The sequence below is a fragment of the Pholcus phalangioides genome, unplaced genomic scaffold (assembly GCF_987345545.1).
Source record: "Pholcus phalangioides strain wild (caught in Gottingen) unplaced genomic scaffold, Ppha-v1.0 ptg000022l_1, whole genome shotgun sequence".
NCBI lineage: Eukaryota > Metazoa > Arthropoda > Arachnida > Araneae > Pholcidae > Pholcus > Pholcus phalangioides.
The window spans coordinates 5,491,279-5,516,446 of record NW_028301615.1 but is presented as its reverse complement, the minus strand read 5'-3'; the positions used below and the strand labels follow the sequence as shown (position 1 = coordinate 5,516,446).

General features: G+C 35.2%; 1 protein-coding gene across 2 annotated transcripts in view; it reads left to right on the top strand.

The window, feature by feature from the left end:
* Sec61beta (Sec61 translocon subunit beta) overlaps window positions 1-20,405 on the top strand; it is an 81,188-nt gene extending 60,783 nt beyond the window's left edge. Inside the window, exon 4 of one of the 2 annotated variants that reach the window (XM_089249216.1) lies at window positions 20,091-20,405. In XM_089249216.1, coding sequence (XP_089105342.1) covers window positions 20,091-20,181 — 91 coding nt within the window. In that variant the 3' untranslated portion in view covers window positions 20,182-20,405. Of the gene's footprint in view, window positions 1-6,212; window positions 6,412-20,090 lie in introns of those variants that run through there. The other variant, XM_089249217.1, reaches the window with a different exon arrangement.
* The last annotated feature ends 4,763 nt before the right edge of the window (window positions 20,406-25,168 follow it).

Genomic DNA, 25,168 nt, shown 5'->3' with positions numbered 1-25,168 from the left:
GCCAGGAGAAGTCGGCAGGAAAGGCAGCGTTTTTTGTTATATCTGTATGTGATCGTCTTGTATGTTTTGTGCGCGTAATAAATGTTTCGGAAATGGAGGCTGTGTGTTTTTTTCGGTGAAGAAAAAATTAAGGCCCACAAATATGGCCCATTTTTATCTACTCTTTCAGTGTTTTTGTAAAATTGGACCAATTTCGAATTCAAATAACAGTTATAGGATCCCATAGAAAAAAAATACTTAAATTTTCAAGATGTGGATGTAGCTATCTTTGCAGGACGTTTTCCATAAACGTACATGGTTTCAGGACATTCATTTTCGAAATGTGCCAATTACCAGCCCACTCATATATTGCGCCCAAGTGGCGCAGTTGTTAGATGCTTGTTTTCCACTATGAAGGTTGCTGTCAAGTCAAGGTCCACTGGTTCGAATCCGGACATAGGACGTCAGAAACAAGTACTTTACCTACCGAGCCTGAGGGCGACCACAGGTAGATGCCGCCTTCATTTCCCACCCAACTCCACTTGTTGGAAATTGCTGTGTGACGATATATGACCAGAATTGGTATGCGATAAAGTAGTAAACCACTCATATAAGAAAAGACTAATTTGCATGGGCTTTTAGAAATTCTTCAAGCATTCGCATGTGTATACTTAAGAGAAATTTGTTGTTTCCTGCGCTTCCACAACATGTATGGGGGAAAGAAATTATGGTTTATTTGCACTCAAATATATCAAGTAGGTAGAACTCGTCCAAAAAAATAATTTAATGTCTAATTGCTTTGAGTTATTTTTGAAATTTAACTTCACTCCTTTTATTACCTAGAGCAGTGATTCCCAACGGGGGCGATGGAATGTTCCAGGGGAGCAGTAAAAGCTTCACGTATAGCATAGGATTCTGTGGGTTAGATTGCTTTGGGAGAAAAAAATTTCTGAAGGAGGCAATGGGACAAAAAAGGTGGGGAAACTATGATCTAGAGCAGTGTTTCTCAACCTGGGGCCCCCTTGCGGTCCTGGGATATTCTAAGATGGCCACGAGTGAAAATCAGATGAAAGTTGGAGTCATGACAAGTGATGAAAGGGGCCCGCAGAGAGATATGAAGAAATTATAACACAATTATAAATTATATGCAAATTTTCAAGTGAAATATGTTGGGGGGGGGGGAAGTGTGACTAAACTTTCAGAATCCAGCAAAGCTGTCCATGAAGCAGGAGCCATCTAAACCTATGTGGGCATGGCTTGGGATGCTCATGTGGAGGCCCTTCATAGTCACATATGGTACAATAATTTTTTAGTGTAAATATGTAAGCTGTTTCGATTACGTAAAGGGGTGCCCCAGAATATAATTTTGTCCGGGGAATCATTATAGTGAGACAGCCATGCATGTAACCCTAAAAAGAAGGAAGTTCACTGAACTTCAGCCTACGGTAAGGTGCAGACCCATACTGATGTGTCGGTAGAGGTGATTTATAGTGTAGGTTCGTTGGATCGTCCAGCATTTTGCACATACCTATTATTCCCATATAATTTGTCCCTTAAGAAAGGTGGCAATCTCTCCTTCCCCTCACTTAAATTGATCTTATCTATAAAATTTTTGTTCATTATAGATTTAGTTTGGACTAAACTAAATTCAGTAAGTATAAAGTGTTTCGTTCCTTCATGGGGGGGGGGGGCCCTAAGTAAGACGAGGGGGGCCACGAGAAGAAAATGTGGTTCAAAGTGGGCCATAAGCTAAAAAAGGTTGAGAACCATTGATCTAGAGCAGTGGTTCTCAACCGGGGGCCATATGGCCCCAGGCTATTCCAGGGGGGCCACGGATGAAAATCTCGCAAAAGGGGAGCCACGGCTACTGATACGGGGGCCATGAAGAATTTTATGAAATTAAACTTTTTTAGTCACTCTGACTAAAAAAATTTAATTGCAAACAAAATGCATAGAATAGCATATATATAACATATCTTTCGCAAATTTTCCCCTATTCAAGTAACATTAACATGAGGAAGAAAATAAAATAAGTTCATGTAATCTCGGTGGTTTTACGACTTGGGGGTGACAGTAGGCCCTGACACAAACTATAGAAGAGGTTTAAGCAAAATGGAGTAACTGTAAAGACAGAAAATTGTGTGTTCGAAGACTCTTCATTCAAAGAGGGCTGCCATAAAGAAAGCAGACAAAGATTTGTTGACCATTTATTGACATTCTTTCGAGTGCTGGTAGTAAATGCAATCCAAGAAGTCGATGAGTGAAAAATGAAAGCTTATAAAAAACCCATCGTTTTCATGCAATTACAGACGGATAGCCATTTAGTTTAGCACAAAGCTATCTTCAACAGTGGTCTAATGGGAATATATTTATAAAGAATGATTGCTCTGGGGTATTTTTTTATGAATTTTGAGGGGATGCCAATTCGTTGCCTCTGCTGAAAACAAATAAAGTCAAATTCAGTTATAACGAACTCTAAGAGACCAAATCATACATGAGGAAAATACCGGCGAAATTTAATTTTTTAAAACTACATTGCTGTATAACTCAAGAAACTGCAATTGCATAAAATTACTGTTGTTTCAATCGCAAGTGTTCATATGCCATTCCTTTCAATTTAACAGGAAAAACGTAATTTTAAACATATTTAAGACGGTCTTAACGTCATTTGGTTTGCTTTTTGGTGTCTATATGCAATCCAAGAAGATAATGTATTGAGACTTCCTCTAAGATTGACACTACACCTTTAAATTTTTTAAATCGATACTGCAATGCTTCCTATTAATTAACTGACCTACTACTTAAGCCTGCTGCTGGCCTACTACTGGCCTTTGACCTTTGAAGACCAAACACACCCCGTTTCCCATCTCATTGAGATATAGAAGCGTTCCCGGAGGATGGGTATGTCTGGAAATTTATTAGATATCTTCAGGATAATAAATAAAAATATTACATATAGATTGCACATATAAATTCACACATAATCAATGTTCATCAATGGACGGATCATAATATACGGAGGAAAAAAAATCAACTGTAAAATCTACATCATAATCTTCCGAAAGTTCTTGATTCCATCCGAAGATGAACTAGCGTCCGTGCGCTCTAAACAGCGTCCCTTGACACTGTGGTCATATAGCCTTGTTGAGATATAATATATATAATCTCAATTTTTACAAGTTGATCAGACATTCATCAGTACGAAATGTCGATAGGCGCCTACTACTGGCCTGCAACATCCCAAATAATTTCAATGCAATTTTCCTATCCTGCAAGGACAATGTTGTGGACAATAGAAAAAAAATTCTAAAAAGGTGTATCACTACATTTAGAGCAATTTAAATCTGTTTATTAGAGACTCACTGCATCTGCTGATTTCAGAAAAAAGTGCAATAAATTCTCACTTAAGTCTTCCCTTTGAAATGTCCATAACCCGCTCAATGCGTCTCTTTGTAGATGTCAACCTAAAATTTATGGTTTTTAGTGTTGATAATATGCATGAAAAACCAATTCAGCAACACGTTTTCACAATCTGCAAAAACTGCTCGGATTTGATAGTTGGAAATGATGTCTAAATGCCAAAGATTTGGAGTTCGAATGAAAATGTCAAATAATTGAAATTGTTCTTCGTATAAATGAAATATTTTAATATTGAAAGCTATATATAGAGATTAATCATGACCGTAGTCAAACGTCTCATAAATGTCAAATTTTGTCATAAAACTGAGAGTGAGGCGCGAATCCCCTTGCGCACAAGTGGAATTTTGAGGCATTTACGCACAACCGAGCCCCTCTTGGTCATTTTTCTTTTTTTCTCTCCACCTTTGCTTCCTTTTGTTTCCTTCCTAAATTTATAAAAGTAAAAAGGACATAATCATTATAAAAAGGACTGTTTTCAGATCAAATTGCCGAAGTTCAATTACTTTAGTGTAAAAATGTCAGTTTTTTTTGGGGGGGGGGAATACAGTCAAACCCCATTATAATGAACTCCAAGATACCGGAGAAATCAGTTCGTAATAACGAAATTTCGTTGCAAAGGAATTCCAGATTTTTATATCGTTCCTATGTAAACTTACCCGGGGATTAGAAAAGTTTTCGTTAAAATGATATTTTTCCCGTTATAACAGTATTCGTTAAAACGAGAGTCGACTTTATTTCGCCCCAAACTATTTTTTTACGTGTATATGCAGGCTCATGAGTAACAGGGCCGCACTTTACTGGTGGGGCCGTTAGTCTTAGAGACATACCCAACTAGAAAAAGTATCCAAATCACGTGTCTAACTTAGATATGTCATTCATGTTGTAAGGGGCTGTATAGTTATAAAGTAAAAAAAACTTTTTATACCGTCCCCGTGTGCCAAAGAACCCAATTAAAATGTTGTTGCTCTGTCTCTCCCGATGCCAACTAAATTAGTTTCACGTTTCTAAGTGCAATATTCACCGAGATATGCGAATTCGAAAAATTGAGGAAATTTGGGGAAAAACAGCAACGGATAAAATGATTTCCCCGTATTTAATGCTGGTTTTTTTTTTCCACCTTTCTTCGAATATCCCAGAGAATATTGCAGTTACAAATGTTGAATTTTTTTGTTGGAGACCGGGAAACAACTTTCACATTGGGTTTTGGGGCACAGGGTGTCCGCATAAAGAGTTAACATTTTTATTTCAATAACTATGTAACCCCTGGCAACATGAATCAAATATCTGAATACTAAACATTATTTGGGTACTTTTTCCAACTGGAAGTATACTTCTAGGACCAATGGTTCGCCAGTAAAATGTCATATGCCCCGTTACCTATGCGCCCTGTATATTAAATATAATACGGACTGTTATGTGAAATATTGCCCTGTGTTTAAGCCAGCTCGCACGTTGCTTCATCCGCCTGCGAGAGAGCTGCCATATTATGAACCAAAAAGCTACTTGAAGGTAGCTTGTCACACACATCCAACGAAATATCAGATTTTCACCGTATCGAAATTGAAGTCAACAAACTGATAATTTTCTTATTTGAAAATCTGATTATTTATATTTTCTGATGGGCTTGAAATCCTGTTAATGAACCATTATTATGTTCACACGAACAGTTTTGTCACTGCTTACATGATTTCTCTGGAATGAATGGTTCAAACAAATATTTCACAAAATTTCACACGTATTTTAGTTCATTTTTTTAAATTCATAGTAGGGCTACAACATGAACCTATATATCCTTGATACATGTATTATTGTTGAAAACGATGTGAAAGGTTGAACTTTTCAATTGTGATTCATTTGTGTGGCTACTCCCTCATCACTACTTTTATTCGCATGAAAAGAATAAAATTAATAAAACTGCTTGCTACCACTTTTTGCGATTTTTGTCATTATAGGAATGCGTATTTTGGAAGCTACAACTGACATTTTTCAATGAAACCATAACCATTTACATACAAAAAAACTAATTGGGAAATAATACAAATTTCGTCCAGTACAGTAACTTGATGACATTGTGCCGTCTTCAAGCGCAGAGTTTACATTGATTAAATTTTTTTTTTTAATTGGACTGTGTGACACAACACATAAAACATACAAATCAAACTGAGAAAAACACAAAACAATAAACTTCACAAAAAGTAACATTACGATGATACAGACCCTTTGTGACCCCAAGGGATTTATTCTATTTTTACTGTATTCTATTATGTTTGTTTTGCCTTTTCATTATTTTCATAAATTAAAAATTAATTAAATTCAATTCAAACATGTTTATACTTCAGACAATTCAGACAATTTTTGAATAACTATCTTCTAATGGGGGGGAGAGGAGAAGGAAGGGGAAGTAGAAAATTATTCATGTTCGCAAGGGGGCCCACAGGAATGAGAAATGGGTGAAAGGGGGCCATGGACAAAAAAAGGTTGAGAACCACTGATCTAGAGCATAAATAAGTTTTTTTTTCTTTAGTATAAAATTCCACTGCAATGAAATTTTTTTTAACGAATGTTGAAATGCGTAAACTTGGAAATTCTTTTATAATGAAGTGATCTCTTCAATCCCTAGAGTTCATTACAAGGGGAATCAACTATATTTGAGTAATAAATATCATTACTTAACTCATACCATGTATTGCTGATTACATGTGCTTTATTCATGTTGTGAATTCAAGCAAAGTGGAATCTGCATAACTCTTATGAGTGAAATTTGATTAATTCTTTTAGAAAAAAAATATTTTCCCTCATGTTTAATTTTTCAGATGAAATAAATATTTGGAAGCAAAAGAAGGGCGAAAGCAGATGTCCATAATGGAATGTGGCCATTGAAGATAGAAATGAGCTGACTCGATCATGAAAGAACATCTAAATATTTATTCACTGTGTTTGCTAAAAAAATTAATGGTATGTATAACACAATCTGAAATACATGTAAATATGAATAAATTAATTTTTATAATTGATTTGTCGTTATTTCTTAAGAGGAAAATTTTGGCCTTTTTATTTTGAATTTTAAGTTTGTGTCGTGGTTATTGCTTATATTCAAATTACAGTGTAAATTTCGAAAGCAAAAAATTCTCTATTATTTTGATTATCATGTGAACATATTTTAAAAAACTATTTCAAATTCAATTATTAAGCCTGCTAGTAGAAACAAGATAGCGGAATGAATTTGTTGATGAATAATGATGTCGTTGAATCTATATCAATATGTGTCAGTTTTTTTATTAGTTAATTAAAGGCTATTAGTATCCCTATGAGAAATCCATGGAAATGATTCAAATGCAATACAGCCAAAAGTTATGCATAATCCAAAATTAATTTTTTTCCATATACTAATGCTGACTGTTATAGATTTGAAACTGTTTACAATTTTTTTTTTAAATTTCTCTCACTGCTTCAATGTGCTTGTAATTTTAACTTTTTTCAACTGAATTTAACTTCTCATGTAAGTTTTTTCAAAAAAAAACTAGCGCACATATAATGAAACAGTTTTTGTACTTTCATACTTTTCTTGATAAGTTTTTGTACTCAAAAAGAAAACCTTTGGGTGTAGTATTTTACACATATGGGGGGGGGGGAGCATCTTGTGTGTAGGATTGCATAAGAACAATAGTATCTTAAATGATGTAATGTTTACTGTGTTTGTGTGTTGCATGCAAATTCGTTTCAACACAAAAGATCAGTTGTAAACAAAAAGTAAGTGTCTCAGATATTAACTTAATTGGATACTAATAGCAAATATAACTATCAATGTTTAGTAATTACTTTAATATAACTTTTAATTATATTGTTTTTACCTTATTAATATTTACAATATTGTGATTTCAGGTACAAAACAATCATAATTAGAAAAAAAAATTCAGATAAATTTGGGAAATATTCAAATAACAATTTTTATTGATAAATAGTTTTGAAAATATAAATTTCGTATATACACTATCTATCAATAAGTATTTGGACACCTGTGATAGAAAAGAAAAACTAACTTTATTCAAAATCAATAGTTGGTAGAGCCTCCACGAGAGGCAATTACAGCATGAACCCTCCGGGGCATACTTTCCGTAAGTCCGTCCTTGTGTGACAGCTAGTGGTATATCCACTCGGCTTGGAGAAGACATGTCAGTTCCTTCACCGATTTTGGATGGGTAGGGCACCCCTTAATTCGGCGATCCAACTCTTCTCAGAGGTTCTCGATAGGGTTCAGGTCTGGGCTCTGGGCAGGCCAGTCCATTCGATGAACCCCATTGGCACCATACCAAGCCTTGGTTAACCTCGCAGTATGACAGCTGGCATTGTCGTCCTGGAAGTAACAGGGGTCCAACCCGTAAAACTGCCACAACGTAGGAAGCACATTGTCATCCAAAATAGTGCAGTAGGCATCGGCGTTGAGCTTACCATGAATAGGGACCAAGGGTCCCAGTCCATACCAGGAGAAACACCCCCAGACCATAATTTCACCTGGGCCAAACTTGACTGTTGGCACAATGCATTCTGGCAGGAGACGTTCTCCTGGCAGACGCCAGACCCAGACCCTGCCATCCGAACGGTAGAGGGTGAACCTTGATTCGTCGCTCCAAAGAACCCGTTTCCACTGATCTGCGGTCCAATTTCGATGTGCTTTGCACCACATTAGCCGAGCAATGCGGTTGGACTTTGTGATCAAAGGCTTATGGGCAGCAGCACGACCATGAAAACCAATCAGATGTGCTTCCTTACGGATGGTATTCATTGAAACAATACTCCCGGATGAGGGCTATCGGTTGGGTGCGGTTCTTCCGAATTTCTCTGGACAGCACCCGTCGGTCTCTATCTCCCAGTTTCGTTGGTCTGCCGACTCGGGGCAAATTCTGACAATCACAGCTCACCTTCCACGTCTTAATCACATAGGCCACTGTCGATTTTGGGTACTTCAACTAGCTAGATATGTCCCTTAAGAATCGGTCATTTTTGTGATACCCAATAATTATACCTTTCTCGAAATCAGAGAGCTCCGAACTGCGCGGCATCTTGCATGCGACTAATGCCGATGTTGTTTCCTACACGATATATACCGGCGGAGGATGTGACGTATCTCAGGACCGCAGATATCGTCATTTGCATAGGTGTCCAAATACTTATTGGTAGATAGTGTATAAATGGAAGAAAATTTGAAATTTTTTTTACGAAAACATGACAAATGACCTTTTTTTTTTCTTTGATTTCATTTATGATTAAAGAAATTTGTATATGTGGATACATTTTTTTTTTTCAAACTAGTGAAATTCACATTTGTGGATTAAATGCAGGAAAATACAACACGTGCAGTATAAATTATTGCAATCTAATCTGAATTAGCAATTGTGTAGCCAAATGAAAAGCCATCATTATCAATATATCAGGGTGGGAGAAAAAGGAACCTGAATGAGAGAGAAGTGGAATTTCCATTTAAAAAAAGGGGGTAAAGGGAACTATATATTATTAATTTACTTCTAGAAAACTAAAATTGCTGAAACATAAAAAAGAATCCTGCAGTCGAGTTTTCTATTTTATTAGAAGACAAAAACCATATTCATCTTTCATCCTATCAGCATCGTCTACTCCCGCCAAGCTAATATGAAATACTCGACAACTGAACCAAGTTTCACTTGGTACTGTTTCGAGTATACAGATTTCCATGTTGAAACTGAAACACATTTAAACTGATCCGCATTTCAGCGTGCTGAGTGGTGAATGCGACATCATGTTCTCTTGCAAAATGTTCAGAGATTAGAAGTTGGTTTACAGTTGACCTTTAATTTTATAATAGTGACAAAAACTGTAGCAATAATTGATATTAGATGTCGGACTCATTAAATTTAACGCACTTAATTTTTTTTTCTCAATTTTCACTAAAATGTTGATATGCATGCCAAGTTTAATATGCTTATAGAAATTTCTGTAAATTGTGTTTGTATAACCTGAGACTGATAATTAGGGCCAAAATACATATTTTCCTATAAATTGTGCCAAGTTGACGACAAACTTGGCAAATTTGATAACATGAGGAAGGTTGCTTATGAGCTGAAGGTTGCTGAAGAGAAACAGGATTCTGCATGGTTCGAGATGTTTCTCTGAATATAAGGGGCGCTTACCAAACAAAGTGTGGGAGAAAGAAGCAAACTTCAGGCAAGCTTTCTTTATATTAGTGTATCATATTGCTGTATCTGAATTGCTGCTTGGATTATTGTACATTTTTGTTCTGTAAATAAATCAATGACATCCTGTATTTTATATTTTTGCGTATACTCATTTCTAGAACTTTTGGAGACCTATATACATTTATAAAGTCCATTATGAGAATCCTTGCTATACAAGTGATTGTCTGTTGCTTATGTTGAAGATACAAAAGAGATTTGTTTCCATCAAGTTACAAATCAAGTTTTTATTATAACGGCAAAAAAAATTCTCAAGAACAGCAGTTTCTTTTCTGTCTCTTTAGAATTAGACCAAGAATGGATCACTTATCCTTGCACATGCTCCATGTGAGCATTATTCTGAAGTACTTTTAACAAAGGATGAACACAGAAAAATTAAATTTTTTTACCTTTTATTATGCAGGGGTGCAAGAGCTGCACCAAAACGGTTCTCTGGCTACATGGTGCGGAATCCCTGCGCATTTGCGCCAATTCTTGTTCGTTGTTTGCGGAGGTACCGCTAATGCACTGTAGTGCGTCAAATACCCGGAATTTAGGAAAAAGAAGCTTGTGAAAATTTTGTTCACAGGACGCATTCATTCCGAGACAAGTAAAAAAGATGGGGGGGGGGGAACTTCAATTTTTTTTCACTTTCCACTATCTACCACAATCGCGTTATCTCGTGACCTTGGAAAGTAGTTCTCCTACTTTGAAGTGCAAAATCCTGTACTGTTATTGGTATAACCCGGGGGCAAAGTCCCCTGAATGAATATACCGAATTTTCCGATTTCAGAGAGCGGTTCCGATTTTTTCTCCGGCGGGTTGGGTTATATACTGAAAATAAACGTAAATTCTGCGGCTACCAACCTGCGTTCAAAGACAGCATATCTACGGCGTAAATTCACTTTATTTTTCACAAGATGCACACGCGCCTTTGCGAAGAATTGAAAAGGGGGATTGGTTAACTTGTTTAACGAAATTTTTTGAAGACCGTTGGGATAAAACGGGATCTGTAAAAATTCCAGCTAAAATATCCGTAGTTTTGTCATCTAGCTACTATGCGGTCGTGTGGTTATCGTCTGCGGTTGCCGATTGTGACAATTTCACATCGCGAAGTTCCGGATTTGGCGAACAGAGCCAGCTCGAGGAAAAAAATCTCTACCCATGCATAACCTATTTTTGGCGCTACTGACCACGTTTGTTTTTGATCGACAAAGCTTTTTTCACCCTTTCAACTCCATTTGGCACCCCTCCTAGAGTGGCGCCCAATATGGCTGCATGGTCCGTCCCTGCGTTGGTGGGGGAGGGAGGGGCATGTTTTAACAATAGTCAAAGGAAGAAGTTTGTACTAGGAGTATGCTCATTTTACATAGCTTCTGTGAGATACCTATTATATATAAATGTCATATTTTTTCAAAACATGTTAGAGAGAATGAAATGTTCACACCTTCTCTTGTTTTTTGTGCTCCCTCTCGTGCATTGCTGGGATGGTACATTACTCCCTCACGTATTGCTGGGATGTTGTTTAACATTGCATCACCAACAGAACTATCAATTATGTGTGATGAATGGGTTGCACTGTAATGCAAAGAGTTACAAGTGAAATCAGTTCAGAGAATAGGTAGTTTGATATTTGGCAGACATTCAAACTTTGTAACTTTGAAAGCAGCAGCCCAAAATTCAAAATCTTTCCAGTTTTGGTGAAGGCTTTTTTATTTTTAGCACATAGTAACTTAGACAGTGAAAGAGTTCACTGTTAACAAAAGTCTGTTAGAAGAGTGAAAAATCTGTCCACCCAATACTTTAATGGAATAAGACACAAAATCTCTTATGTTCAAGGGCATGAAAAATTCAAAAAAAAAAATTTCATTAACCAGTCAAGTGGGTACGATGGCATTTGGCATCGCTGCTATACGTAATGTTGGTGCCTACGACGGCATTTGCAGACACGTTGACTTTTCGGTCTTTTTCACATAGATATGAGAAAATAATTTGGCATACATGTGCTGCCATCTGTACAGCCATCCTTCTACTTTATTACCTCATCACTAGATGGAGTTGAACAATTATATTTCAAGGTCTGAAATTATTATTACTATTATCTTTGTCATGTTTTCCAAAGCTGCATCCCTATCGCTTTTTTTTTTTGATTTCCGATTCCCTTGCGTAGATGCATCTGTTTTATTATTCATATATCTTTTAGCAAAGGTTCAACTACTATGGTTCCACATAAATCCATCAACAGCATTTCTTTTAGTCACAGGACACTATGACCCCCCCCCCCCCCACACACACACACACACACTTTTGAGGTGTCATATTACGTCTCGACACATTCGAGCTGTAAAAAACATGCTATAAAAATATTTTAATATTTCAAACTTCCAAGAAAAAAGGGAAAAAGCATGTGTATCTTCAAATAAAAGTGGGCACTGCGGGTAACGCTTGGAGAAATTAATTGGACAGTCGACTGGTTAAGATGCTGAACTTCTGAAAGCGACTCGTGATTCATATAGAAAATATTGTAACAGGTATTGTACAATATTGTAAGAAATTGTATTGAGACATTGTATTGTAACAATATTGAAAGAAAACAACAGGGAAAAAAAACATTTTTAATCTATTAACATGCTATTATGTTTGGAAATTGTTTAAGAAAATAAGGTATTTATATTTTTCTCTTTTTTGCATTTTGCTTTTAAATTTAATCATTTCTTTAAATTCTATGAGAAGCTAACTTTTTTTCATGGAAATCATTATTATATTCTGCACACATTTTTTTGCTATATCAGGATGAATAAGATTTTGATGTTCAAGCAGCAGAAATTCTTGCAGCCTAGATTTTCAGCATTCATGGCGCTTAATTTGAAAAGTCTAATAATTTTTTTTCGTCATTTCAGTAATGCACGTTTTAGTAGTGACAGATAAAATACTTCAGGAAAAATTTAAATGGACTTTGATGTGTGAAGGAAATTTATTTAGAATTATTTGTTCCAACCATTTTTGGCAAAACTTTTGGCATTTCACAGAAAAATTACATCTTATATTGCAGATATAGTTTTTAGTTCTATTCCATTTTCAAAATTTCTGTTTCAAAAATGAATTTCGCTGCTCCAAAATGGATGAGAGGCGCTTGCACTCCTGCTTATGGCTGTTTATTTGATAGAAATTTGCATCGCTTCTTAATGTCTGGACATATTGTTGAATAAACCTTGCAATCAGCAAAAAGATCAGTGTAATGAGTCGTGGAATTGAGCAAATTGAGAATTTTAATTGTTTGGTAAGTTGGTCAAATTGTCCTAAAGAATATGAAACACAGTGCAAAAAGTTTTAGAGAAGCCATTGCTTTTAGCCAAAAATCAATTTTCACAATTGGAATGTTCATAAATATCAGAACAAAATAATCCAAAAGGCAATTGTAATGCAGATAAAGAATTACTAAGTTTTAACTCGGAGCAAAAATCTGGAATTTGCTTTAAGGTTACTCAGAAGTACATGCTCATCCAATACTGTACAAATACCACAATAGGCAAATTTGCCCAACAAGGTGGTTGAAAGAATTATGCCCAGAAAGAATACGGATGTCAAATATAACCAAAAGTCAGTAACACAATATAAAACCATATATCACCAAAAACAACGTAATCCACTGCCCGTAAAAAAAGATTATGGTTGTCTTATCTAAGTATGGATAGACAGTGGGATTAATTGAGAAGCTCTCCTACTTCTTTTTCATTTGTTACAATTCATGACCCCCGGGGTATGTGCAGCTAACTCTTTCATCAGCCCAACACCTGGCTAGTCCAACAAGTGACAGGATTTTAGAAAGATAAGAACACTTATTTAACTGTTGCTAGTCTATATTTAAAATTTAATTTAATATCTGTGGAAATGAATTATGGTAAAATTCATCTTAAAAATTTGTTACCATTGTGTCAGTGGTAACCCTTCGTGCCTGAGTGGCAAGATGCTCATCTACCATCGTGAAGGTTGTTGTCAGGGTCCCGAGTTCGAACCCAAGGGAGGATATCGATAAGATATTTTCCCTAATGAACTCGAGGTGATCACCGATAGACAGTGCCTTTGCTTCCAGCCCATCTCACTAATGGCAGTAAATTGCAATATAGCGATATGGCCAGAGTTGGTGTTTGGTGAAGTAGTAGTGGCAACCCTTCACTGTTTGATGTATTCATGCAACCATAAAACAAACTGCTAACATGCCATTTATGCTTTAGAATTTTGATGTGTCCATAGCAAGTAGAAAAATTTTGATCTTAAAGTATTTAATGAAAGTTCAACATCAGCCAAGCAGAATACAGATAGGTAAGAAGAATGAAGAAAACTTCCTCTCACTATGCATTTATTTCTTTGAACATTGTTGATCTGCCCTGGATCAAAGGCTAAAGTTGTGGCCTCTGCCTGTACATATGCAGGTAGTGGCAAAAATGAGAATTCAAGTATCAGCCATTAATTACTGATATACGACAAACAAATTGTAGTTGCATGATCATAATACTGAAAAGCTATAATTTTATAGATGCCATGATTTTGGTTCAGCAAATAAGTGGCAACGATCAGACATGTAAAGATCTTGCACAAAAATACTTGCTAAATTTTAAGTGTAGCTGAAAAGTATGATGCCGTTCATGTAGTTTTTGATCATTACACAATGGATATCTAATTGGAAACGGTTACTTGCAATCAACACTGAGGAAAGAGAACAGATAACGGCATTCATTTGCACAGATTCAACACTAATTCGAACAGAACTCTCTGATTTTCTTTTTAACACTAAAACAAAAGTGAGCCTAATGCAAGACCTCTGAATGGAAGTACTAAATTATTATAAAGGAGTAGAAAAGATGATTTGTGTGTGTGTGTGTGTGTGTGTGTATATATATATATATTTGGAAACAACAGTTTAATCTAATCTCACACATTGATGCCATTGGGATATATGGTGTATATGTTGTCTTTACGCACACATAATAGCATTAAGACTATCCACTTTTGTGGGAACGAAATCTCATGTAATAACTGGGATTGGAACTATAAAACAAATTGTTGCTCTCAAGCCAATATATGATCGTCTTGGAGCAGAATTGGTTGGTGCACTTCCTGGTTTTCAGTTTCACTATCTGTGACTTAGCAGGCAAGTTTAATGGAAAAGCTATCAACCTTACCTAAAGGTTGAACCATGTGTAATTTGTGGTAATTACATTAAAGCATTTGTGGCACTAGAAAAGTGAAAACATTTATTGGACACACATTTCAGAGCTCTAGAAGAATTTCTGTGCTAGTTACACAAATCACCTAAACAAATAACGTTAAAAATCTTTGTTGACATATATTTACAAGACTGCAAGCTGAATCAGAAAGTCTACTTCCAATTCAAGCTGCTCTTAAACAGCACACACTTAGAGCTCATAATCAAGCTTTAGTTTGGGCCAATGATATCGAATTGATGCTAGCTCTGCCTCCACCAGAATTGTATGGTTGTGGAAAAAAGAAAACTGTTTTCTTCCAGTTATTACTGACTTACAACTCATGTATAGAAATGTAAAGAGGATGAAGAAAAATACATAAATACGTACTGTAGATGTATCTGATGGTGATTCTTTAGACCATGATCACTAACTGAAACGAAATATAAATTTTTCACCATGCTACATTATATACAATAAATGTAGATTAAATTTGTGTAAATTTCTGATCACTAGTGTGGAAAATGTTTTGTACAAAATATTTGTAATGTTCTATTTATTTGCCACAACAACAATAAACATCTTAAACAGTAAAAATTTTACCTTGGGTCATGGTGAAACTAAAAATTTACACCAATTATTTTTCCCCATATACCTTAAACATGTTCCCTATACCTTAATGTAACATTATACCCTTGGTGTATAAAAAACTTTCAGCAGGAACTTTAAACATGATCCTATGCTACTACACGAGATCAGGGGAAAAATACTCTTTTTGGAAACAGGTGGCAATTTCTAGAAGGTTTAATGATTTGGCAGGTTTATTCTATGGCAGCTATAAGACAGATAAGGGAAATGTTGAAAAACCACTAAAAGGATTAATCACGTATATCATCTAATAGACATAATACTAACCGTTGGTGACCTGTTGTGACACTGCCCAGTAATGTTATGTTTTAGTGTAAGTGAATAAAGAAGTTGTGATATTTCCTGTTTTATGGATCTTGTAAAATAGTTTGATTTACTGTGCGTGTCAGGTTTAGGGGAATTGATGTATTTGTACCACTTACTATTATGAAATCGGTTACTCTTCTCATAAATTTCCCAAACTATGTTCAAATATACCCATGCAACTCGTATCCCAATAAATAAGGTAAATTCTTAAGCTTAAAATCATATTAAATTTTATTGACTTCTCACATACATGTGTACAACAGATCAGCTTGGCCTCCAATTTTATGCTTTCCTTGAATTAACTTTTGAATTCATCTCTCTCTCTCTCCAAATTGTTGAGCCATGGTTTGACCCAGAGTTGGCAGTTTTTGATAGTTTAAACCAGTGATTCCCAACGTGGGCGTTAATGCCCCCTGGGGAGGGCGAGGAAATGTTCAAAGGGGGTGGTAGAGGCTACGGGTTTAGCATAGGATCCTATGGGTTAGATTGCATTGGGGGGCGATGGGAGAAAAAAATTTGTGAAGAAGAGAGCGATGAGACAAAAAAGGCTGGGAAACTATGGTTCAAACTCACGTCAAAAACCTCAAATATTGATTTTCCATTTTTAAAATTCCCATTGGAAATATGCATGTTAATTGCTTGTAATGTTCTAAGTGGATATGTTATACAAAGAATACATACTTGATATGATTGTAAAATATTTTTCAACTCTCTACAGAATTATTTTGGACAATATATATATAATTTTTTTTTCTGGTAAAATATACAATTTGAATAAAGCATAGCATAAAAGCTGAAGGAAAAACTATGGAACTATTTGATATTATTCTCAATTCAAGATGATTCTTGACCTTCCAACTGCTTCTATATATGTATAAACATCTGCTGTGCTCTTTTTATGACAGATCAGTGTTTAGAAAACTCTTACACTAAAGCTAATTTTAGTTATTAAAAAAAATTACCTAGGTAATCACTGATACTTAACCATTTAAAGGCCAATGTTCCATAAATGGAACATAGTTTTTATTTACAAAAATGTCCAATAAAAATTGATTCAAACATTTCCGATTTTTTATCGTATATCGAGGAGAGTTCAAAGTATTTTTTGAAATAAATTCAGAAACTTTAGGTTGATATAAACATTTTTGACAGTATTTTGAAATTTGACATTTTCTGGGCATTTTTTTCCCTATTTCGATTAAAATTTGCCAAAATTTCAATTTTGAAGTAAATTGAAAATTATTTTGTGTGTTTCTACCACTTAATATATCAATCAAAGTAAATCAATTAGTTTCTTTGTACTGTTAAATGTTAAAGAGCTACGCGCATTCAAAAATTCGTGTTCCATTTATGGATCATTGGCCTTTCAAGAGAGCGGGATTCTAGGGATATCAAATGTATAATGCGCTGCTTCAATTTTCCCGTTCGAACCTCAGGGTGTTGTCATCATTTGACATGGTTATAGGGGCTAATTCTGGGTAATATGACGCAGAGGAATGTGCTCTCTGGGGTAGATTGTTTATATTGGGATGAGTACTTTTTTTATTCTAGCATTCTTAGAAATGTATGTTTTTGCAAACTGCAGATTAATCAAACCAAAAATTTCAACAATCCTAGATAGCCTTGTTGTGTTCAGCTGAGTGTAACCATATCAAAAAGAAATCTCTCATTAGAAGAAGCTGTAGGATATTTAGAAACTCTTTCAGATTCCAAATTAGAGGATGTAGATATATGCCAATTACGTGCTAATGAAAATGAACATCATGAATGAAGATGATATTGTTGAAAATGATCTAGCATCAACAGTTGCAACTGATGTATGTGAAATGATAGGTAATTTTTCAACAACGAGGATGGGGTGTTAGAAAACTCCTAAAACGTGTTATTCAAAAGATGTAGGGCAGAAAAAAAGGACCAAAACATAAGTGTAACACTCAAGTTTCAAGAAAAGGCAAAACAGTTTTGAGCAATCTGAAAAAAATTATTGCATGGGATAAAAAAAAAGTTCTTTTTAGAATCTGATCGAAATCTCGGCTCTGGATTCGATTGGAAAAGATTTGCCATATGACCATTATAGCACATTGGATAGTTCATTCAGAGTTGCGAGAAGGGGATCGTGTTTCGCATTGAAATTCCGAAGAGAAATGATAATGAACATTGTACGAACGAAGGAGGGGTTAATTATTTATCCAGGTCCATGTTGTCAAGTGAAAAAAAATGTCGGGTCATTTGATGGCCATTATATTGTGTCTGTGATGCGAAGACGGTATGCGGTTTGCCAAAAATGTGTACAAATGCTACCAATATGACAAATGGGTCTATCAAATATGTTTTCTTTCTTTCATCACTGACATTAGAAAAAAATTTGAATTTTCTGCACTCACATTTTTATGTTACAAAAGCCAGTATGTGTTACGAATTTGAATTTATAGTAGAAAATAAAAAAATTTGTATGATAACTGTACTCCAGAAATAAATAATCATGAGAATATAGGCGATACCACTTTCCCCTTTCACCTCTCCCCAAGTGCCTATGTTCCATTTATAGAACATCGTGAAAAACAAATAAAAAAAAAAATTTTCTTCAAATTTCAAAGTTGATCTATGTATATTCATGCAAAAAGATCCCACATTACAAATTTCAAAACAAAAAGTGACTTTGTTCATAGTTCGGCCTTTAAACGGTTAAACCAGGGTTTAAGCTGGATAAAAAATTCCTTTCGCAAAAAAGTGAAAATGAGAGGAAAAGCTTTAGCAAAATACTACAATGCTAATGTAATGATTGATGGTTGGATGTCTACTTGTTTCGTACCTCCTGTATGAATTTTTGTGAAAGTGGCTACTACTTCTTTCTCATTCTACGATTTTCTTTCGCATTTTGCAAAAAATGTGACCGTAGCTTAAACCTTGTTTAAAACAATGCCGTTATTGTGCATAACATTAGAATATATATCTAGTAATCAAAATACTAAGTTGTAGGGCTGAAATGTCCTTTTAGTTTGTCAATGTTTTGATTGTATATTATGCTTGAGAAACTCCTGTAGCTTATTCTTAGTACAAGAATAACCACGTTTGTCTATGATATGGTATATTTATTAGCATTTATATAATGCAATGGTTGGTTTTCCAATTGAAGCTATATATGAATGTGCAAAAGAATGCTTTAGGTATAAAGTCCTGTCTGCTCTGCTTTGATTGAAAATACTCTTTAAAACTCTGAATTTTAAACAACCAACCTAAGCTATTTTTAGGTGAGAATAAATGAGTTTAATATCTGTATTAACAGACGTGTGTGTGTGCGTGCGTGCGCACGCCAGAATTTTTATTTGAAATAAAATTTGGGGCAGATCACAAAATTTATATTTAAATAGATATTCTATACTCGGCAGGGTTTAAGCTAGATAAATTCCTTTAGTGAAAATGAGGAGGAAAGCCTTAGCAAAATGCTGCAATGCTAATGATTGATGGTTGGATGTCTACTTGTTTCGTACCTCCTGTATGCTTTTTTGCAAAAGTGGCTACTACGTCTTTCACATTCTAAGATTTTTGTTCGCATTTTGCAAAAAATGTGACACTAGCTTAAACCCTGATACTCAGTAATTATAATTCAAAACATAAAGCACTTTAATCTACTTAAAAGTAAGCGTTTTGTTATTTAACTTATCTATCTGGTTAAAAAAGTATTTCGCAATAAGTTTAAACTTTTAATACAGAGATAGTTTGAGGCCAAAAACCTAACACTGATGTCCTTTATCACACATATTTTGAATAAACAGCTCTATTTTGCTTACCAAATTGAACACAGGTTATCAGTAGCTTAGATAAATTGCCCATGGCGATAGGCCTGAGTTGTGCTCGGCTTGAAAGAAAAAAAAATTTAGATAAAATAAAATAAATCATAAAATTATATGTTCTACACCAGTGGTTCTCGACCTTTTTTGACTGGAGGAGCCCCGTAGGCCTATTTTTTAATTATTCATCAAAGTTACTGATTTATTTTTACTATTTTAAATATTTAAAATCATTTTTTTCAAATTTTATTGGTTTTTTTTGTTTGCCTCGAGTGGCTCAGAGTCCCTGGAAAGTGCAAAAGGAGCCCCAGTTGAATTGTTTAAAAATAAAACATCGTAATATGCAGAAAAGCAAGTTTTGTATCATGTTATATACCTATTGTGTTCAAAACGTTATTCAAAAGCATTCATTTAGGTTTGGTTTTTGAAGTCAAAAACCCAACCCTGGTTTGACCATATTTATCATTTGAAATCTAAGATAAAAAATTCTCGAAAAATTCAAATATGAACTAATGTGTTTTTTTCACTCTTCTTAGGGGTCCAGTGCCTGTATTGGTGATGAGCCTTCTTTTCATCGCTTCTGTGTTTATGCTACATATATGGGGAAAATATACAAGGTCACAATAATATATTGTGTGAAGAAATTGAATGTCTTTCCCCCTCATTTTCATCTGGGGACCATAAAAAAAAAATCTTGAATTTGTTTATCTTTCCTTACATTTTTTTTTTTTTTATTATTTTTGACTCAAATTTATATTTACAGATTTTTTCTGCAGTATCATGGGCCTTTTGTTTAAAGTTATATATTTTTTCTTTATTTTGCAATAAAGAAATAGGTTTTTCTAATTGAATTCATTTTCGTTAGTGCATATCAAATTTTTGAAATCCGTTATCAAAGGCTGTTGTAGACCTGCCAACTCTTCGGATTTTAAGAGAAAATTAGACTACGCGAGCTTTTACGTTGTCGTGACGTCAATGACTGCCGCCGTCATTAGGGAAAACACCCGTGATCATTTCCATAGAGCAGCCGTAAAAAAAGTCTTTGTGACCGCATTTAGGCAACTAAAAAAAGAGGTGACTTTGTTCGCGTAGCGTTTATTGGCAATCATTTATCAGGGGCATGACCTTGATTGCCGAAATTCCTGTATAATCGTTATTGTATTCCATTAACAGCCGTGTGGTAAACACGTTTTGTCTGCAGCTTTGTATTTTGAAGTTTTTAAATTGTTTCCTCCGATTAAATGTGTCGTTTCGGAAAGAAAATATAAAACTTTAAGCTATATAAAGCTTTTAAGAGTTTATGTACCCAAGATTATCAATTACGGATAGCATTCACGAAAGGAAGCATGTTTTGTGAACAGTGTGGATGTGATTTCTCTATTCTGCATAGAAAGACTGACATGGGATTATATTCTGCTTGGGGGGGGGGGGGGATGGAACTTTTTCTTAATTGATTTTAAAAAAAAATTTTAGTGAATTTTTTTTCTCGATTGAGTTTGAGTGTCGGGGGGGGGGGATTTACCACCCTCTGGAGAATCTCTGTATTTCTGGATTCCAAAAGTTGGCACGTCTGCGGTTGTCTTGTTCGTGATATCCAGTGACTTATAGCAATACTATATTAATATTAGTATCAGACATTTCTAGTGTGGTGTTGCTTATGGTCAAGTATCATCACACATGAAGATATCTTTGCAAACTCTCCAACCGTATTGATCCAAAAAGTATAGCCGAAAGAGAGAAGTGGTACATCAAAGAAATAATTTATTCAGTTCTGTGTTAACAAAGTTTGAATGTATTGCCCATACGAATTGCTTGCTTAGAAGAAATGTTTCCAGCAGATTATTTTAAAAAAATCAATTTTTTTTATTAAAATCAACTGACTGCTTATTAAAGCAAATCTTTTTAATCATTAAGAATACATATTTTCATATCGCCTATTTTTTTTTCACTTAATCTCTAAAATTTAATTCAGCATTAACTGTTTAAAGGCCAATGTTCCATAAATGTAACATAGTTTTTATTTACAAAAATATCAAATGAAAACGATTTTCAAACATTTCCGGTTGTTTATGGTATAGAGAAGAGTTCAAAGTATTTTTTGAAATAAATTTTGAAACTTCAGGTTGATATAAACATTTTTTTGACAGAATTTTGAAATTCGACATCCTTTGGGCATTTTTCCCCATTTTGATTAAAATTTGCCAAAATTCAAATTTTGAAGTAAATTGAAAATTATTTTGTACGTTTCTACCACTTGATATATTGAACTAAATCAATTATTTTGTTTCTACTGTTATACGTGAACAAGCTATGGACGTTCAAATATGCATGTTCCATTTATAGAACATTGGCCTTTCAAGAGAGCGGGATTCTAGAGATATCTAATATGCAGTGTGCTGCTTCGATTTTCCCGTTGGAGCCCCAGGGTGTTATCATTCGACATTTGTATAGGGGTGAATTCTGGGTAATATGGCACAGAGGAATGTGCTTTCTGGGGTGAATTGTTCATATTTATATTGGGCGAGTACTTTTTATTCTTGCATTCTTAAAAATAAATGTTTTTGTGAACCGCAGACTAATCAAACCGAGATCGGCAATCGTAGATAGTCTTGTTATGCTCAGCTGTATGTAACCATGCCCAAAAGATATATCTCATTAAAAGAAGCTGCAGGATATTTTGAAAATTTATAAAATATATACATATAAATATATATGTATAACTACATAGTATATAGGATATTTATAACTCGCAGATATATGCCAGTTATTTGCTAATGAAAATGGGAACATCACGGATGAAGATGTTATTGTTGAAAATGATCTATAAGTATATAAGTAAGTATCTAGTGACAACAGTTCCAACTGATGTAGTATATGAAATCCTGGAATGTTAGATTTATTTTGCAACAACGAGGTATTAGAAACTCCCGAAACGTTCTTCAAAAGATGTAGGGCAGAAAAAGTACAACACTCGTGTGAACGTTTCGAGAAAAGGCAAGACAGTTTTGAGCTATCCGAAAAAACAAAAAAAAATTGGAAAAGATTCACCATATGACCGTTATAGCTCGTTGGCACATTCAAAGCTGGGAGAAGCGGATCCAGGGTGATGTGTTGGGGGGGGCGATTTTTTACAATGAAGATGTCGATCGGTGAGACCCAACCTAGTGTCCGCAGGTGCCACACGTACTTAAAATAAAAAAACTAATAAAAAATTAAGAATTAAAATTATTTAAAACTTTCAATTAATTTTCATTTAAAAAATTAATTGAACATTAAATATAATTACGATTACATTTTAATTGAAATTAAAAATTGAAGGCAGTTAAAAATTAAATCTAAATTAAAATTTATATTTATAAAAATTAAATTTTTTTCAATATGCAGCATACTTATTTAAAAACTTGCTTGCAGCAACTGGTGTTACAATAAATGAATAAGCTGTTTTTGATAATAAATTTGAATGTTTGTGCCGGCTACCCTCGCAAAAAATACCGTACGAAGAAAAAGTTTGAGGTGCAGACTGAATAATGTGTGTTGTATTTATAAACATTGTAAGGAATTCTGATGCACATTACCAGCTAAAAATGTTTTATTAACAGTATCATGAGCAATTGTACAAATAAATAAAAACTTTGCAGATGAAAAGAGAGCAGAATATCAAAAGCGTATGAAGAATTGGTATTTTAAAATGTTCCTAGAATACTATTTCTTCCTCCTTCGCTTGATAAAAATTAAGGCTCACAGTTAACCGGACAAAACAATGCGCACAAATAAAAATTCATCCGAATGTATTCGATAAATGCTTTTTTCCAGCTTTTCAAGTCAAAGTAGAGAGATACTTTCCGTTTAAATTTAATTTTTTTGATCACTGTGAAAGTATTAAACGTTTCTCTTTGTGACGTTATGATAACAATTAGGCAAATTAATATGAATAAAATAAGGATCTCGGTCAACCAGAGGAAATGAATTCTAAGCTAACTCGGATACAAGAAACCTCGTTTAAGAGAGACGATCCTTGAACATTTGAAGGAAAAAAAAATTATCTAAAGTCCTGACCATGGCCTCCACATCCTAGAGCGGGCCCCTAGGCTAAAGCCTCTAGTGGGCCCCCAGACCAGACTTTTCACGGGCCCTTTTATAGTTAATTTATAGCTTAAAAAAACAAAAAAAATGATGAGAATCGTCCCCGGCCCTGTCAGCTCCACCCTTGGGAGCATGAACTTTACGCACAACAACAAAGTAGTTATCAAATAAATAGGTAGGCTATTACGCGCACACCGACAGCACCCTTACCCGTAACGAGTCGCACTGAGCTTGCGAAAAATTCTTGTGACCGCTCAAACTTTAAATGACTTCATGGCTTCAGATAAAAAGCTGAACCTATGCGGCGCAGCTTTTGTCCTCTCATATGTAGGAACCGTGATAAGGCAGTTTCGGTTTCAGTACAGCACAGGGTAGATGTTTTCCCTGTTCAGATTTTGAATGCCGGTGATGGGATCGGCCAAATGAGCTTTGTTTACATCAGTGATTCCAGGTGAGCCCTCTGTGGTCTGTCTCGTTCGATAGAGAATTCTATCTATTTGCCGGCAGATCCATGTGGGGCCCTCAACTGGCTCTGCTTGTCTCGTACTAATTCATATCAGCTCAGTACTCCCCACTCGGCACTGGACCCGACCAAAGGGACTTTGTTTCCATCCATGGGGTCCCTAAGGTGGTCCCTCTTGTTTCGCTCAATACCTTGTTTAGTATTTACTCATGATCTGCTTGGCGTATGCAGTGAAAAGGTTCGGAACCGCTGCTGGAAACTCAACCATCCAAAGCCGAGCTACACTCACTCCAGCAACTTTTCGTGTTCACGTATACGCTTCGAGGACTTGGCGATTGGTGTAGAGAACATTAAGCAGTCTTCTTTCAGTTACTCACGTTCTAGACAGTTAATTTTTCTTTCTGTGAACAATTTTATAGCACACCAAACTTGTATCATTTCTTAAAATGAAAATAAGTACTACACACAATAAAACACCCATTTATGACATGTCCAGTGGCGTCGGAGCCGGGGGTGCTGTGGGTGCTCGAGCACCCACGGAAGTTTGTAGAAAGGGTCCGAGCACCCACAGAATTGATTCGAAAATCGAAATTTCCTGCATGAATCTCAAGACGGGCATCCACAGGTTCGAAACACTTCCGACGCCCCTGGACATGTCTGTATTTACAAATAATACCTTTAACTTCCTCATTTATCACTTATAATTTTCAAACGAGACGATAAAATTTAAAAAATTACAAATTTCCAGCTTTGTATACCCGATTTATGAAAATATTTTGCGTCTGATACCCATTTTTGTCTTCAAATAAAGTTTCCCATCCTACTACGTATAGAGTCAGACTTTCAATAGTCCCTCCAGTAATCCGGTGTTTTTAGGCCGGTTTTCTCCGAGCATAGAAGAGGAAAACATAGTGCGCACATGTTTATGAGCAGAAGTTTGTTATTTAAATGGACTTTTTTCAATCAATCGGCAGTAATTCGGCGATTTCGTTAACCCAGTACACCCTGGTGTGATATGTGCCAGATTAGCGAGAGTCTACTGTACTAATAATTCATATCTCTATTTGT